This window comes from Macaca nemestrina, chromosome 3 (assembly GCF_043159975.1).
Source record: "Macaca nemestrina isolate mMacNem1 chromosome 3, mMacNem.hap1, whole genome shotgun sequence".
Taxonomy (NCBI): domain Eukaryota; kingdom Metazoa; phylum Chordata; class Mammalia; order Primates; family Cercopithecidae; genus Macaca; species Macaca nemestrina.
The window spans coordinates 158373134-158391555 of NC_092127.1; the positions used below are offsets into that span (position 1 = coordinate 158373134).

The 18422-nt window shown below is 36.2% G+C and overlaps 1 protein-coding gene and 1 long non-coding RNA gene across 11 annotated transcripts in view; one reads left to right on the forward strand and one right to left on the reverse strand.

Moving 5' to 3' along the window:
• The window catches only part of LOC105487735 (uncharacterized), a 61951-nt gene extending 60994 nt beyond the window's left edge, over nt 1-957 (forward strand). For all 5 annotated transcript variants that reach the window (XR_011621357.1, XR_011621353.1, XR_011621354.1 and 2 more), the window contains one exon: nt 820-957. This is a non-coding gene — a long non-coding RNA (uncharacterized lncRNA). The remainder of the gene's footprint in view (nt 1-819) is intronic.
• The window catches only part of LOC105487734 (kelch like family member 5), an 81324-nt gene that overhangs the window by 11765 nt on the left and 51137 nt on the right, over nt 1-18422 (reverse strand). For all 6 annotated transcript variants that reach the window (XR_011621352.1, XM_071093728.1, XM_071093727.1 and 3 more), the window contains 4 exons: nt 17352-17538; nt 10497-10721; nt 6284-6446; nt 841-1053 (listed from right to left, as the gene is read on the reverse strand). Coding sequence is in view for 5 of the 6 variants with exons in the window: in XM_071093728.1 (XP_070949829.1) it covers nt 841-1053; nt 6284-6446; nt 10497-10721; nt 17352-17538 (788 nt within the window). In the remaining variant the exon portion in view is untranslated. The remainder of the gene's footprint in view (nt 1-840; nt 1054-6283; nt 6447-10496; nt 10722-17351; nt 17539-18422) is intronic.

The following is an 18422-nucleotide window of genomic DNA, read 5'->3' on the forward strand; positions in this document are numbered from 1 at the left end:
ACTAATCTTTAAAAAAAATCTGATCACGTCCAACAGACATACACATACACACACACACACACACACACACACACACACACACACTCTGTCACACATGGGTGCTCATTAACTTCCTATTTTTCTTTATAATCCAAAACCCTTAACAATGCCTCAAGGAGTCTAGATGATCTGCACCCACCCTGCCCACTCCACCTCCTTTCCTGCCATTCCCTCCCCATCACTCTTTGCTCTCCAGCCACAATGGCTACCTTTCAGTTTCCTGTATGAACAGTATTTCTTTCTGCTTTGGAGTGTTCAGACAAACTCCTATTGATTGTACCGCCTAAATCCATTCAATTCTCGCTATTCCTTGTACTAAACTAAACATAAGAAATGGGAACCTGACCTACCATCCAAATCTCCCACTGCTCTTCGGCTCTCTACCTGGCACCACACTTGAGTTTTGCCAGGCCAGTTGAGATGACTTAAGTTTGTAAGCCTTATTATTAGTTTTTTATTTTATATCAAAACACACAGAAATGTCCCTATCCTTTTCGCTTTTTATTTAGCCTACAGCCCTTAAGTCATTCTGCATAAAATTCATCAAGCTCCTCTTCTTATTAGGTCCAATATCCCATATAAAGTAAAATTGCCTTGCGTGTAGTGCATGCTCAACACAAACTTATTTTTCTGGAAGTATCAGTTCCTGTGAGAGCAGGCTGTTATAAAGTGAAGCTGCTTTGCATTTTTGAATGCTGACTTTCCCTTCCAGTTCTCCAACATGTTCTCCAAATAGACATAAGTATCAGAGACTTATATATATGTTTTTCTTGTTCCTAGTTTTTCTTTGCAGGAAATTACCTCTCCACACAGTCTGAGAGTCTGGAAGTCAAGTTGGATGCGGGAGCGTCGTGCCCCCCTATAGCATACAGCAGTCCGTTCCAGGTCGTCACTCCTACGCCACCTCTCCTTTTTGACATCTGTGCACACAGTGTCCACTTATTAGTATGAGGATCAAAACATTCTACTGATTTGAGACAAGAGCTTCCATCACGACCACCAACTGCATAAAGTCTGTAAAAAGAATAAATGAAATGATAAATAAGACATTGTGCCATTATGCTTAGAACAAAGTGGCTCTTCTTATGTTATTTCATTGAATTTAAGGTGCCATCAGTTATAAAACACACTGTCAATGTGTGTGTCATTAAAGAAGATATGCTATGTTTGAAATGACACATGTAAGTATCTTATATCACTCTGTATAAACATGAAAAGGAAAACAAACTGCACATGAAGGCACTGACAACTATTTCACCACTGCCATCTCTTTGACAAGTCACCATTGATTGTAATATGCACTGAAATTCTAGAGGTGTTAAAATGTGTGTCTTAGAATAGACAAAATATGGTGTATAAATATACCATGGCTTATTTTTTTTTTTTTTAATAGTTCAGACTTTATTATCAAGGAAGGAAACTAACCTTCTCTGAGCACCTACCATAGGTTAGGGACTTTATATGTACTAATTTAATCGTCACAGTGATATAAGAAACTGTTTGAATCCCTGTTTCACAGGTAAAGAAACAAGGGTTCACAGAGAGTAAGAGACTTGCACAGGGTCACCCAGTAAGAAGCAGAATCGGGACACGTAGTTTTATTAATGAACAAACAGTTGGACAGTCAACACAGTCATGTAGAATGTACTTGTGATAGTGAAATAGGAGAATAAAAATATAGCTTGAAACAATGGCATAAAAAGTAACATTTGTTACATATGAACAATGATCCTTCATTAATTTAAATTACTGCAGAAAAGGATATAGGTTATCACGTGAACGACCTAAATGTTACCTAGTAGATCAATTTAAATTCATTATCAATACACTGCACTAATTTGAAATAGTCTTTTACTCTGAACCTAAAACGTTTGTAAAATATTTTAAATATCTGAACATAGTATTTCTTGTTAAGCAAAAATCTTCTTGTATTTACTATTCATTTGGGAAGCTCTCTATAAATATTTTTTCTACGAGTTTTTTAAAAGAGTAAATTTACTTTGTTGCTCATCAAAAACATTATACATTTTGAATTTACAAATGTTAGTTAATACTTAACTGTTTTTATCATTTCTCAAGAAATAATATTTTAATTATCCCAAATTTCAGCCAATTAAAACTCTAGGTATTTATATTTAGGTAAATCTACATATTTAACCACAGATTTCCTAATTAAGGTATGCCACTATGTCACTGAAACTGTTTCTTAAATAATAAGATGACCATATCTTAAACAGCAACATATGGTTGTAGCAATATCTTGTTCTAAACTTAAACTATATTAATAGTATGGAAATTGAAATTTATTTGAAACATCTATTAAAATTTATCTTAAAACTTCTTTTATCTGTTAAAAACTTTTATCTATTAGTAACTTGTTTATGTTCTAGTTCTTAATATTATTCTTATCTTCAACTAATACTTGGTAGAAGAGTTATCTAAATATGGATCACAGAACATAAGAAGCCTTCAACAATTAGGGAGGATCAGTAATTTAAAATAATTCACACATGCATATGTGTGTGCACATGTGTGCACACCCACACATACCCACACACAATAGGCTTTAAAGCCTCTTACGCTCTTGAACAGTGGACTCGTGGGTCTTAATTGTAAAGAATGGTACAGTACAATGATTAAGAGCATGAACTCTGGAACCAGACAATTCTGGTTCTACCACTTACTAGTTGTGACTATGGACAAGTTATTTAACCTCCATCTAAATTTCATCATCTATAAACCCTGCCTCATAGGATTCTTGATAATTAAATTTAAAGTACTTTGAACACTGCCTAGTACATGATAATCATGGTGTAAACATTTACAGAGAAAAATTAATTGTCTCTGTGTTCTTGTAGAAAATAGCACTTACAGGAGATCTTAAGTGTACAAACAATGTTTATATTCAGCTAATATTAAGGGTTAAAATCGATTGGTAACACTTCCTAAATAATCATTATCTCAAGCAATGATTTTCAAACTGTGTTCTAAGAATAGGATTCTATGAAGAAATTGAGGGAGTCTAAAAAATGGTTCATTTGAATTTCAAATTTTAAAAATTATTTTTAATTTTCAAAAATATCACCTTGCTCAATTAAATGTCATGTAAGACTCAGAACTCATCTCTCTTCCCCATGATAGTGTCTATTATAATAAAAAGAGAAATATTATGTCAACTTGTGAAAGTATTGTACTACCTATATATACTTAATAATAAGATTTAGGTCTTGCCTGACTTTTAAAATTATGATCAAGAATGCAAGTAGGCTGGGCACGGTGGCTCACACCTGTAATCCCAGCACATTGGGAGGCCAAGATGGGAAGAATTACTTTGGCCCAGGTATTTGAGACCAACCCGGGCAGCACAGTGAGATCCCATCTCTACAAAAAATCATTTTTTAAAAATTAGCCAGGCATGGTGGTGCATGCCTGTAGTCCCAGCTACTCAGGAGGCTGAGGTGTGAGGATAGCTTGAGCCTGGGAGGGAGGTTGAGGCTGCAGTGAGCTGTGATCGTGTCACTGCACTCCAGCCTGGGCAACAGAGCTAGACCCTGTCTCAAAAGTAAAAGGAATGCAAGTAGTTGGCAGATACTGTTTGAGATTCAACTTAGAAAAAAGATTTATTACTACTTTCAAACTGTTTGGGCAATTGAACTGAAGAATTTCCTGAAATTCCAATTAAATTACTCTAGTAGTTAAAATAACTGTTACCATTTCAGCCTCTTATCTGTGAATCAAGATTTTCCTCATATTAGACAATCAAGACAAGACACAGAAATAAGCTGAGTGCTCTTTAAAATTTATTCTTCTGTTCTTCAGCACTTACTCTTCTTCACAGATTTTTATAATAAGTAAATATAAGCTTGAACTTGTGATACATTTTAAGTAAGCTTAAAATAAACTTGAACTTCCATTTGCCTTTTAAATATTGAGGTATTTTTAAGATTTCATTTGAAAGAGAGATTTAACTGCTAAAAATATTTGTCAGCCAGTGCCTTAAAGGTAGCCTGAGCAACTGGAAGTCTAAATAAGGTTTCTTTCTGTCAAACATGGTAGGAAAATTTTATGATTTGGGAGGCCAAGGTAGGCTGATCACTTCAGGTCAGGAGTTCGAGACCAGCCTGGCTGACACAGTGAAACCCTGTCAAGAATACAAAAATTAGCTGGGCATGGTGGCGGGTGCCTATAATCCCAGATACTTGGGAGGCTGAGGCAGGAGAATCACTGGAACCCAGGAGGAGCTGAGATTGCCCACTGCCCTCTAGCCTGGGAGATAGAGCGAGACTCTGTCTACTACCCCACCACCCCCCACCAAAAAAAAAAAAAGAAAAGAAAAAGAAATTATAAATAAGTTAAAATAGGCCAGGTGCAGTGGCTCATGCCTGTAATCCCAGCACTTTGGGAGGCCAAGGTGGGTGGATCACCTGAGGTCAGGAGTTCGAGACCAGCCTGGTCAACATGGCGAAACCCTGTCTCTACCAAAAATACAAAAATTAGCTGGATGTGGTGGTGCACACCTGTGGTCCTAGCTACTTGGGAGGCTGAGGCAGGAGAATCGCTTGAACCTGGGAGGTGGAGGAGGCTATAGTATGCTGAGATCGTGTCACTGTACTCCAGCCTGGGCGACAAAGTGAGACTCTCTCTCAAAATAAATAAATAAATAAGTTAAAATAACAAAACCCACAAAAATCAAAGCTCTTCATTTTACAGAATAAAAAAATTGAGGCACAGAGAAATGATTTGTTCTAAACCACAAAGCAATGATAAAAGATGCATCATTAGTTTTTTTCAACCAACCACATACTTTCTACTTATTCCAGATTCTTTAGATATACTATACTTTCAAAATCAAATTTCTTAATAGTTAGTAGATTAGAGATCCTTAGCTTCTGATATGATTAATTAGGTTGTCTCTGAATTACATTCAATTAACTGTACTTTAGGTGGGTTAAGGATTGAAATATTTCTCATTAGAGGGCAAGAAAAGGTAAGAAAGTAAGATGTTTCTATGCCTAGAAAGCTAAGCTACTGTAGGTCCGGAAATCAGGTTTCAGAGAAGGCAATTATTGTTTTGTCCTCTTAGAAATAAGGGTTAAGAAATATGCTGCTGAACAAAAATTAATCCAATGAATCAATCCCAAAGGTTTAAACCAAAGGGTCAAAGCCGAGAAGATACTGTTTCATTTTCTTTTTCTATTTACTAGCTTATTTAATGGCTGACTCTTATCAAAGAGTTTAGAAAGATATGTAGTGATGAATTTTGAAGTGATTTCTTTAGCTAAAATAAATGAGGGCAGGGGCATGGAGATCAAAAACATCTAAAAAGTGATTTCCATTTATCCATCTTATCACATGTAATAGTGCTTAAAAAAAAGTACCAAAAAGTAGAACATAACTGATGGGTCCTGAAGAAACAAGATCTTAGGTCCTAAAATATAAAACATTTCACTAATTTTTCATTTTCCTTATAATCAATAACAAAATTCTATAAATAATTTTAATTCTATTTTAACCTTGATTCATTTATTTTTCTGGAAACAATGATAAAGCATTCTAAATGAGCAAAAGGTACCCCACAAATAACTTTTCTTTAACAACCACAGACGGCTTCATTTTATGGAAGAAGAAAGGACTGAAAAAAGACACACATTTACTTTCCGAGTAACAGAGCTAGTAGTGATGGCTCTACCTATATTTATTTATTCAGAGCAGACAAGAAGCAAGAGAGCACCTCTTTATAAATCCATTCTAGTTTTCACCAGTTTTCCAAGATAAGAAAGAGGTGAAAGTCAAGATAAGAAAGAGGTGAAAGTCAAGATAAGAAAGAGGTGAAAGTCAAGATAAATCAGTAGAAAAGATGGAAGGAATTTTTAGAGAAACACTGAGAGAGACTACACTACTTTTAAAAGACCATACGTGCTTTTAAACATAATACAGATAATATACTTTTAAAGTATATTAAATATTTTAATATAGATATACAATTTTTACAGTATAACTTATTAATATTGAACATTAATATAAAATGTCTTCACTCAAAATAACTAGAAATGTACAGTATCTGCATATTAAAATGAAAGCCTAGCTTAACAATCAACTGTTTATATTTACAACTATTATAGAAGACATTGTCTTAAAAGTCTCTTCAAATCACTGTATTTATGTATATCTTTAAATTAGAAATGATATAGCTTAATAAGTTTGGTGTACTGCATTTTAAATAGAACTTTAGGTACTTCCTTACTTTCCACTTAGTACTGCCACACCTACTGTACTCCTGGGGGTAGACATAGTGGCAACAAAATTCCACTGGCGAGCCTGAGGGTCCCATCTTTCCACCGTGTTCAGATAGCTCCAGCCATCATGTCCTCCTACAGCATACATGGGACCTTCTAGTACAGCCACACCTATGAAGAGACAGGAAACAACGACTTCAGATTGGCTGCCGTCTTAAAAATCACATTTTAATTGAAGTACAATAAGCCTTAAACATACAAATGGAACTGAGTAAACATTTATAATGTAGACATGTGTCCTCAGTGTTCTTAGTAGGTCGGTGGGTGGGTGGGTGGGGAGTTGAAATAGCATGGGAGTTCTGGTCTTAAACGTTCTAGAGACTGGCCAGGCGTGGTGACTCATGCCTGTAATCTCAGTGGTTTGGGAGTCCAAGGTGGGAGGATCACTTGAGGTCGGGAAGTTCGAGACAGGCCTGGCCAATATGGCGAAATCCCTTTTCTACTAAAAATACAAATATTAGCTGGGCATGGTGGCAGGTGCCTGTAATCCCAGCTACTTGGGAGGCTGGGGCAGGAGGATCGATTGAGCCCTGGGGGCGGAGGTTGCAGTGAGCCAAGATCACACCACTGCACTCCAGCCTGGACAACAGAGTGAGACTCTGTCTCAAAAAAAAATAGTTCTAGAGGCTGGGCGAGGTGGCTCAAGCCTGTAATCCCAGAGCTCTGAGAGGCCAAAGTAGAAGGATCTCTGTGAGATTAGCCTGGGCAACACAGGAAGGCTGCCATCTCTATGAAATTTTTTTGTTAAAATTAGCCAGGCATGGGGGCATTACCTATAGTCCTAGCTAAGGTGAAGGATCCCCTGAACTCAGGAGTTTCAGGACGCACTGAGCTATGATCACACCTCCAGCCTGGATGACAGAGTGAGACCCTGTCTCTAAAAAAAATTAAAAATTTTACAGGCAATATTTTTAGGTACAACGGTGGAAAATTATTTTAAAATTGCACCAGATGCATAAACTGCTACTATTTAAAACATTTTTCAATAATTTGGATTTAAGATATATTTGGAAAAGTATTTTTATACCTTCTCCCCTATTAATTCAAATTCATGAGATTTTACTATAGTTAGATTCGATACCATAATCTATTGGTATGATTCATCAGCAGGGAGCTGAGCTAGATTCATTTGTTAATTTATTCACCAAATATCTTCTGCATGTCTACTAAGTACCGGGCACTCAACAGAATATAACAGGTAAGGGCTGTGCCCTCATAAATCTTATAGTCAGGAAACAGACATAAAATATATTTTAGTTAATAACAATTGCTAATTTAAAAAGTGGTGCAGAGTAAAAGGATAGAGAGGGTCAGGGGAGACCTTTCTGGTAAGGTAACATTTAAGCAGGAATGTGAATGAAGTTGGGAAACCAGATTTGGAGATAGCTGGGGGAAGAGAAGGTGAGGTAGAGGAAATGGCAGTGCAAAGGTCCTGAGGTATGCTCACTGTGTCTGAGGGACAACAAGGTGGCCAGTCTGGCTAGGCAGGGTGAGTGAGGGGGAAAATATAAGAGATGAGGGAGAGTGTACAGCCAGAGCATGCAGGGCAGAGACTGCAGATAAGGACTCTGATCTTATCTCTTGTAAGGACTTTGGATTTTATTCTGAATGAGGCGGAGAACGGTCTCCGTGATGGCTTTGAGATGGCTTTAAGGTAGGGGGATTTGAGAAGAGGTGCGACATGATCATGGCCAGGTGAGATAAAATGTCTCACTTGGGGGCCAAAAGAACCCCTGTATTACAGATATAATTTGTGAAATCACAGCCAGATAAGAAAAATACTCATCATTCATGCATGACCCAAATCAACGTATTATTCCACTCATTTATTACATATTGTACCCCACCAGTACTAGCTTTTGGAGATTTTATATGTGTGTGTGTGTACACATATATACACACATATATGTATATATAAATATGCATACATGTTATTTATATGCTTATACATGCATATACACATTTTATATGTGTATATATTTATGTATAAACAAAAATATACACATATCAAAATATACATGTATAATATATACACATACTGTATATACTTGTTTATGATATATGTATATCTAATTTTACATATATACATGTATATGTAATGCGTAATATGTCAAAGGGGGCAGAAAACTTAAGGGGTTCACCTAATTCAACCCATTAAAAAATGGCTTTGAAAAGAAATTTTAAGCCTGGTATGGTAGCTCACAAGTGTAATTCTAGCACTTTCAGAGGCTGAGGCAGGCAGACTGCTTGAGCCCAGGAGTTCCAGACCAGCCTGGGCAACATGGTGAAACCCTGTCTCCACCAAAAATACAAAAATTAGCCAGGTGTGATGGTGCATGCCTGTAGTTCCAGCTACTAGACACGCTGAGGTGGGAGGACTGCTTAAGCCCAGGAGGAAGAGGTTGCAGTGAGCCAAAAATGTACCACTGCATTCCAGCCTAGGTTACAGAGCAAGAACCTGTCTCCAAAAAAAAAAAAAAAAAAAAAAAATTTAGCAGAACTCCTTTTTTGAATGAAATGTCCATAAAATTCCCACATATGAAGAGATAAAAGGAATGTTTCTTAAATAAAAGATTATTTTAGGCCAGGTGTGGTGGCTCATGCCTGTAATTCCAGCACTTTGGTAGGCCGAGGTGGGTGGATTTAAGAGGTCAAGAGATTGAGACGATCCTGGCCAACATGGTGAAACCCGTCTCTACTGGTGGAAACACAAAAATGAGCTGGGCATGGTGGCATGCGCCTGTAGTCCCAACTACTAGGGAGGCTGAGGCAGGGGAATCACTTGAACCCGGGAGGCGGAAGTTGCAGTGAGCCGAAATTGCGCCACTGCACTTCAGCCTGGCAACAGAACGAGTCTCTGTCTCAAAAAAAAAAAGTTTATTTTATAAGTTCAAATTTGTAACAGTTATTTAATTACAAGGTAATTTAGTAAGAACATTGTTGTGTTGAATGACACAAAACTTTTAAATTAGGGCTTAAAGAAGACAGTTTTGAGCCATGTGATCATTTTCCTTTCAACTTGCTGCAGTTCAGTAAAGTCTTCTGTATGGCACCTAGAACTACTGACAGTATTCAATGCACAGTGTCATTTGCACAGAATAACTGGACTATGAGCAATCACATTCTATGCACTATATCCATAAGGATTTAGCCTGTGTTAGAATTACATTTTCTTCCCCATTGTAGGGGAGGGGAAGCACGCAGTTGACTCACTCTACCCTGGATTTTATTCTACCCATAAAAAATCTCATTCATGCTCAACTCACATTTTCCCAGTCTGTGCCTATATAATAGTTGATTTTATGGACTCAAGAGTCATGTTTTACAAGTTTACTTTGTTACATTTCATATAGTTAATTTTAAGCTCCTTCTCTCTGTCTTTGCCTTAACCCTCTGGTTTTATTTCCTTATCAAACTTCAAACTTAAGATGATCTTGCATTGAGAACTAATTACAACTAGTGGAAATCTATGTCTCTTTGAACTTTTACTGTACCCACCACCATACCCATTTCAATCTTCATCCCTAGAGAGTTTTCATTACTGTCTACTGTTATTTAGCGGAAGCCTCTACTCTGGTGGTCAGTATTAATAAACTGAGTATTGTATAAACCATACTATCTAAACTCAACCATACCTTCACTGGTATTGATCTTTTTTTTTGTTTTGTTTTGTTTGTTTTTGTTTTTGTTTTTTTGAGATAGATCTGTTGCCCAGGCTGGAGTGCAGTGGCAAGATCACAGCTCACTGAAGCCTTGACCTCCCAGGCTTAAATGATTCTCCCTCCTCAGCCTCCTGAGTAGCTGGGACTACAGGCCCAAGCCACCTAATTTTTTAATTAAAAATTTTTTTTCCCCAGCTAATTTTTAAATTTTTTGTAGAGACTGTTTTTTCCTAAGTTGCCCAGGATGGTCTTGAACTCCTAGGCTCAAGCAATCCTCCTGCTTTGGCCTCCCAAATTGCCGGGATTACAGGCGTGAGCCACTGCATCCGGCCTCATCTTTTATGATGACCTGTCAAGTTCTTTATTGCAGCATGTGAGGAATGCTTGGTGACTGCTGCTGATGCAGTGGCTGCCACACCGGTCTTCTGCCTGGTACAGAATGTAAACGTGCTGTGGGAGCTACGTGATATTTTGAGTGAATCTGCACAGTTATACTTACCAAGGCCATGTCTATGTGTGGACATAGGTGGCATCACACTCCAAGTTTTTGTTTTGGGGTTGTAGCACTCTACAGTATTCAAAGTCTTCAGTCCATCTCTTCCTCCAACCACATACAGTTTGTCATCTAGCACTGCAACACCGAACTGTAGCCTCCTCCCATTCATATTTGCTACTGGAGTCCACATATTTGTACGGAGATCATATTTTTCAATGCTTGTTGCTCCTTCATAGTAATATACAGAAGTTATATAAATAAAAATTATACCATAATTGGTAATTTTATGAAATTACAGATACAAAAATATAATCTTATTAGCATTGAGAATAATAATTTTATTATATTTCATGAAGGTCCTGCATGATCTAGCCTCTGCCTAACTCTGTGTCCTCGACTCTTACTATTCTCCAGGGTACACACGGGCCCTAGTAAGAAAAGGTGTCAAATGGACAAGGATTATCTGTCAAAGGAGGGTGAGAAACAAACACCCAGAAGTGGGGGGAAAAAAAGCAGAGGCTTAGTTAAGTGTCATGGAAGCCAAAGGAAGAAAGTTTATAGCAGTAGGTCTGCTAACAGTATCCCACTGAAAGGATCAAATAAGATGAAGACTAAGAAGTATTATTGGATTTAGCTACATGGAGGTCATTGATGACTTCAGTGGGAGGTTCCTTATTGAGTGGTTGAGATGTGACTGGGAGGTGAGGAAACACAGACAGTGAGCGTAGAAGATTCTTCTGAGAAGTCTGGCTACCAAAGTAAGGAGAGGTAGAAATTACTAGAAGAGTTGAGGAAAGTTTTGTTTTGTTTTGCTTTTAAAATTTGAAAACTCAAGAGTTGCTTAAATGTGAATGAAAAGGATCTGGTTGAGAGGAAAGCAGCTAAAAATACAGGAGATGAAAGAGATCAGAATGAACATAATGAACCATGTTCATTATGGTTCGTGGGGAGGCAGGAAAGCACAGTACCCAGGGCACAGGCAGAAGAGCTGGCTTTCACAGGAGGAGGGGAACATCTTCTACTGCAATAAGCAAGGATAGGGTACAGATCAGGTACTTTGGAAACTATGAGGGTAAGGAATTCAGGAAGTTGCTGCCTGAAGGCATCTATGTTTTTCTTTCTTTTTTTTTAAGAATTGGAAGATTCCAGGACTCCTTTGTTCTCTTTATGAGTTAAGATGAGCGGATGTTTAAAAAAAAAAAAACCCTCTAAAATAAACCTAACCCCCAATTGTGAAGAGTTCAACTAGAACCCTCCTCTCTCTTCTAAGCTTCTAACACATCAAGTAAGCAGTGCTAACCTTACAGAATTATAATCATGACTAACACTTATTCTAAAGTATTTGTTATAATTTGGTCATCAGAGCACTAGTATTATTGATAATTTCCTAAAATTTAGAAATAGTTTTGTTATACATATGGATTTTCTCATGTTAAAGTTTTTATTTACCCTACAGAATTCTAAATTATTTGGGATAGACAGCAAGTCTTTTTCTACCTCTGCATGCATGCATATATATATATATATATTTTTTAAATATTTTTTTATTTATTTTTATTTTTATTTTTTGAGACAGAGTCTTGCTTTATCACCCAGGCTGGAGTGCAATGGCATGATCTTGGCTCACCACAACCTCCACCTCCAAGGTTCAAGTAATTCTTGTACCTCAGCCTCCCAAACTGGGATTACAGATATGTACCAATCACTCCCAACTAATATTTTGTATTTTTAGTAGAGACAGGGTTTCACTATATTGGCCAGGCTGGTCTCAAACTCCTGGCCTCAAGTGATCCTCCCACCTCGGCCTCCCAAAGTGCTGGGATTATAGGCATGATCCACTTTGCCCGGCCTTCACCTCTGTATTTTTCACAGCACCAAATAAGAGTCCCTTATACATAGTATAGCTATTCAAAAATATGTTTGAGTACTTTTTCTTTATAGTTTCTAGCTATAGTGAGGTTTTTTTACTCATATGCTTACATTATAATAGTAACATACATAGTAATAGTATATTTAATTACTCTAAATTTGATCTTAAAATATCATTCCTGCCATCAAATAAATCAAATCAAATTAGAAAATTCCCTCCAACAAATAAAAAGCTAATCATCTCTCTTCACAAATATATTTAGGGAATACTTTTCTTTTGAATTTTAAGTTATTTCTTTTAGATCTAGTTTACTAAGCAGTATCATATTCATATGAATTGGTAACTAAAAGTTATTTTGCTAATTTGAAACATAAAATATTAAAACATAGTCTCAGGTATATATATTTAATATATATTATGTTATATTTAATATATATTTAATATATATTATAATACATTTATTATATATTATGATATATTTAATATATAATATTAAATATAATATATAAATTATATATTTATATAGTATATGTTATATCATATGTAATATATAATATATATGTTATATCATATGTATCATATATATTATGTAATATATAATATAATATATAATACATATGATATATAATATAAATTATATATTAAAATTATATTATAAATTATATATAATATATTATAATAATTATATATTAATATATAATTAAATAATTATATATTATAAATTATATTATATATTATATGTATTATATATTATATCGATCATATGTATATTATATATTATATAATATGTATTATAATATATAATATATAAATATAATGTTAAATATAATATATATTAAATATATACATATTTAAATCCAAATATCCAAAACTAACAAAAGCCTAATAATTGTAAAATTTTATGTAAAACCTTGGGGCTTCCCTAATTTATACCAAAGAATTAACCTTTTATAAAAGTAAGCACAAATATACTCTAACATTTTCTGAGTGGCTATTTGGAGCCAGTATTCACTTATTTGTTTGGCCCTATACTAAACAGATACATGAAGGAACCAAGAGTCCAATGGTCAGACTACCATCCGACTAAGGCAAACTGCTCTTCATTATAAAGATGGGAAATAAATTAGGGCCAGGCAGATAGCTTGAACAGGATAGGTCAGAGTATTTAATTATTAAAAAATACTCAGAAATAAAGTTGGTCAAACAGAAGGGTCAGATTAGAGAAAGTCTTAAATGAGGCATTTGCATCTTATGTGCTAAGAAATAAAGACTGCTGGAGTTTTTGAGCAGAATAATGGCATGTTCATTGAAGAGTCAGTGGAGTAGAATATCATCTCCAAAGCCAAAATGCCTTTTTGAATCTTGATCTTATCACGAATTAGTTGTGTAATCTTTGGAAAGTTAGTTAAGTTCTCCCAAGTCTTAGTTTCCCTATCTATAAAAAGAGAACTGTTTTGAAGATGAAATGAAATAATATAGGCTAAGTCTTAGCATAATGCCTGCCACATATTAACAACGTAATGAATGCTATTCCCTCTAAATTAACATGACCAAAATATGTAGGCTGACGAAAGGCTAACTGGAATTAGAAGGATGGCAGCAGAAATTTGGAAGAATTAGATATAAGACCCATTTGAAAAAAGACCTGACGACTGTCAGAATGTAAGATTTCAGAGAGAGAGAGAGAGAATGAGAATTGTTTACTTTGGGTGCTTAGTATCTAGTCCCCTTCCCAAGCTTGGGGAATTTTCCACTGTATGTATGAGCCTTTATGGGAAGCAGGAACTCATCTCCTAGAAAGCTGAAAAGACAGATACACATTTTCCTTGCCATGTACCAAGGCAAGTTTCCTTGCCTTTCCATGTACCAAGTTTGAGTTAAAAGCTGAGCAGCATGACTTATAATCCTTGTGGGAAGGAGGGGGGAGGGATAGCATTAGGAGATATACCTAATGTAAGTGACGAGTTAATGTGTGCAGCACACCAACATGGCACATGTATACATATGTAACAAACCTGCACGTTGTGCACATGTACCCTAGAACTTAAGGTATAATAATAATTTAAAAAGCTGAGCATCAAATAGATATTTCATACAAGTTGGAAATATGAGAATAAAATCAAAGTGAGGGTATTATACATAAATATAGAGATAACAGTTAAAGCCTTGAAAAGGAGAGAAAAAGATAGAGGGAGGAGAGTGCTAGTAATGACTCTACAAAAGCTAGCACCAGCTCCAGGTACACAGATGACAATAAGTATTTGCAGATTATCTGAACAACGGAAAATCTTTTCCAATGTTGAAATATTTATACTGTAACCCTAATCAGTTATTTATTTCTGTACCATGCAGTCATCAGGCCTATATCTAAAACTTAAGCATCTACAAATAAATAGCACTATGTTATATGTATTTGGGTTAGAAAGTGGTAGTCAGGGGGTTGCTATTGAATGGTCATGGAAGGCCTCCTTGGTAAGTTGTCATTTGAGAGATTTGAGTGAATAATTTCTGCTAGGCACTTCAATATCTGGGGGCAGAGCATGCCAGTGACAGCATCAGCTAAAGTAATATCCTGGATATGGATAAAATGTTTGGCCTGTTAGATGAATGAAAAGGCCAATGGGGTTGAAATAAAAGCATCAGTAAGGGAAGAAGTATTAACAGAATGAGCTGACATCAGATCAGAGAGGTAGCCAGAAGTCAAAGAGAGATTGTCAGGAGATTGCAGACTGCTAATGCCAGGAGTTCAAAGGGGAGATCAATGCATATTGAGGGATAATACACAGAAAGCTACTAGCATAACACTGGCGACCAGCAGGCACTGTGCATAGTGTTTATTGCTATTATTTTTAATTATTATTTTTTTTGAGACAGACTCTTGCTCTGTTGCCCAGGCTGGGGTACAGTGGTATGATTTCTGCTCACTGCAATCTCTGCCTCCCAGGTTCAAGCAATTCTCCTGCCTCAGCCACCCAAGTAGCTGGGATTACAGGCAACTGCCACCACGCCTGGCTAAATTTTTTTGGTATTTTTTAGTAGAGATGAGGTTTCACCATGTTGGCCAGGCTGGTCTCGACCTCCCGACCTCAAGTGATCCACCTGCCACGGCCTCTCAAAGTGCTGGGATTACAGGCATGATCCAGCCTATTTTTAATATTAATAATAACTTGTGAGAGTGGTACAAAGAATTCTTAAGATACCTTTGACCCAGATTTCCCAAATGTTTACTTTTTACTGTATTTGCTATGTAGGTATTTTTTTTTTTTCCTGAACTGTTTAAAGAGTAAGTTGTGGCCTGGTGCACTGGTTCACAGCTGTAATCCCATCGTTTTGGGAGGTTGAGGCAGGCAGATCACTTGAGGTCCGGAGTTTGAGAACAGCTGGTCAATATGGTGAAACCCCATCTCTACTAAAAATACAAAAATTAGTCAGGCATGTGTGGTGGCATGTGCCTGTAGTTCCAGCTACTCAGGAGGCTGAGGCAGGAGAATTATTTGAACCCAGAAGGCAGAGGATGCAGTGAGCTGAGATAGCATCACTGCACTTTAGCATGGGTGACTGAACAAGACTCTGTCTCAAAAAAGCAAAAAACAAAAAAACAGTAACTTGCAGAAATTATGGCATTATACCCCTAATACTCAGTGTATCTTCCTCAAAATGAGAAATTATCTTATAAGACCAAAATACAATAATCAAAATCTGGAAATTAACTTTTTTTTTTTTCTTTTTTTTTGAGATGGAGTCTTGCTCTGTCACCCAGGCTGGAGTGCAGTGGCGCCATCTCGGCTCACTGCAACCTCTGTTTCCTGGACTCAGGTGATCCTCCTGCCTCAGCTTCCCGAGTGTAGCTGGGACTATAGGCGTGTGCCACCGTGCCCGGCTAATTTTTTTGTATTTTTGGTAGAGACGGGGTTTCACCATATTGCCCATGCTGGTCTTGAACTCCTAACCTTAAGCGATCCACCCACCTCATCCTCCCAAAGTGCTGAGATTACAGGCGTGAGCCACAGTACCCGCCTGAAATTAACATTTATGCCACGTTATTATCTAATCTACAGACCTTATTTGGATTTTGTCATTTGTCTCAGTTATGTCCTTTACAGGAAAAGAAAATCCAAGATGATGCATTATAATAGCTGTCACATCTCTTTAGTCTCCTATAATCTGGAACAATTTCTGAATCTTTTTTTTATTTCATGACACTGACATTTTTGAATACTACAGACAGATAAGTTATTTTGTAGACTATCTCTCAACTTAGATTTGTTTCCTCCTCATGATTAGATTCAGGTTATACACTCTTGGCAAGGATGGCATAGATGGGTGGCTGAGTTCTCCGTGCATCCTGTCCTGCACAATGCTGCTGCTTAGTCTGATTTCTGTCAACATTATCTTTGATCATTTGCTTAAGTGCTGTGTGCCAGGTTTTTCTACTGTAAATATACTATTTGTATATTTGTAACTAGTAAACGTGTGGCTGAGAGACACTTTTAGACTAAGTATCCTGTTGTCAAACTTTTCCCACTAGTCTCAGCATCCACTGATAATTCTCAACTGAATTGGTTATTGGTGGTTACTAAATGGTAACTTTTGTAATCTCATCTTTCCTTCTATATTCATTCATTGGCATTCTTCTGTAAGGAAGAGCTTTCCTTTCTCCCTTATTTGTATAGGTGTGGAACCATGAATACTTATTGATTTCATAGGTTATAATCCTTTACTATTATTTATTTTGATGCTCAGATTATCCCAGATTTGGACAGTAGTAGCCCTTATAAGCTGTTTCCTGTGTCTTTTGACCTGTCTCCATCATTCTTTGACCACTTCCTTTTTTCCGGTCTAGAGGATGTTACACAATTCTCTGGTACTTTTTCTGCCCCTGTCCTGCAACCAGCCATTTCTCCAAAGAGTTCTTTGGCCATATATGTACTTATTAAAATATCTTTTTCTTTGTTCCTCCCTCCCCCAAATAAAAGATTATTTGATACCTTTCGTTGAATCGATTCCCCCAACTGCAAATAATGTACCAACAGTTGACTTCCTAGGTTTTGTACGAGGACTCTGTAACATGGGTCGTCTCTCTGGTAATAAATGGTACTTCATTGCTTCCATAATGAGTTTCTGACATTCTATATCATCCCGAAAAAGTGCATTATTTTCCATGTCTGCCAGGAACTAGAAAAGAATAGCGGTGGGTATGTATACTGAATGACTAAGAAAATGGTAGGGTTTACAGAAAAAAATGACATAATTATCAAAAGGATTTTTACATATTTTTAAAAAATTCAAGCATAGGCACATATTTTTAACTAAAATATGCAACATTTACAAGATTTACATTTTAAATTTCATTGAAAAACAAAACATGAGTAGCATAAATGGTATACTCTAAAATCTTAGTACTGTAGTGCTTATCTCTGGGTAGTAGGAATACTGGCGCTTTTTAAATAAAGTTTTTTTTATTACTTTTCTATAATTTCCAGATTTTCTAAAATAAATAATTTTACTATTAAAATCAGAACTAATTCTAATGGAAGAATAATTATAAGTGGGAGTTGACTAATTATGCTGCGTTAACTTTGCTAAACAATGTCCAACTAACAACTGCAAAAGCAAAAGTTACCAATTTCTCAAGGGACAAAGAACTCCAAACAGTGATTGGTCTAAAAACATTAAAATCCCTTTTGTGTCACTGAATCCAACTTTATATATTTATATAACACAAATACAATTTTTATATGTTTATATAGCACAATACGATTACACCTTGTCTTTTTAAAAATGATAGTCTTTTAAAAAATAAAATGAAAATACGATCACATTGGAAATTAAATAAAACAAAAAAAATTTAAAACCTTTTCCTTTTGTGCTTGGTTCTCCATCCCCCCTCCCCATCCTGCAATTCTTCCCTGCCTTATAAAAACAACCTGGTGTGCAGCCTTTCTTATTTTCTTCATATTTATGCAATCCTCTGCTGACATAATTCTCATACATTTATATGTATAACATATATAAATACATGTAGTAATTTTTACAGTTTTTTCTTTTAGTAATTGTTT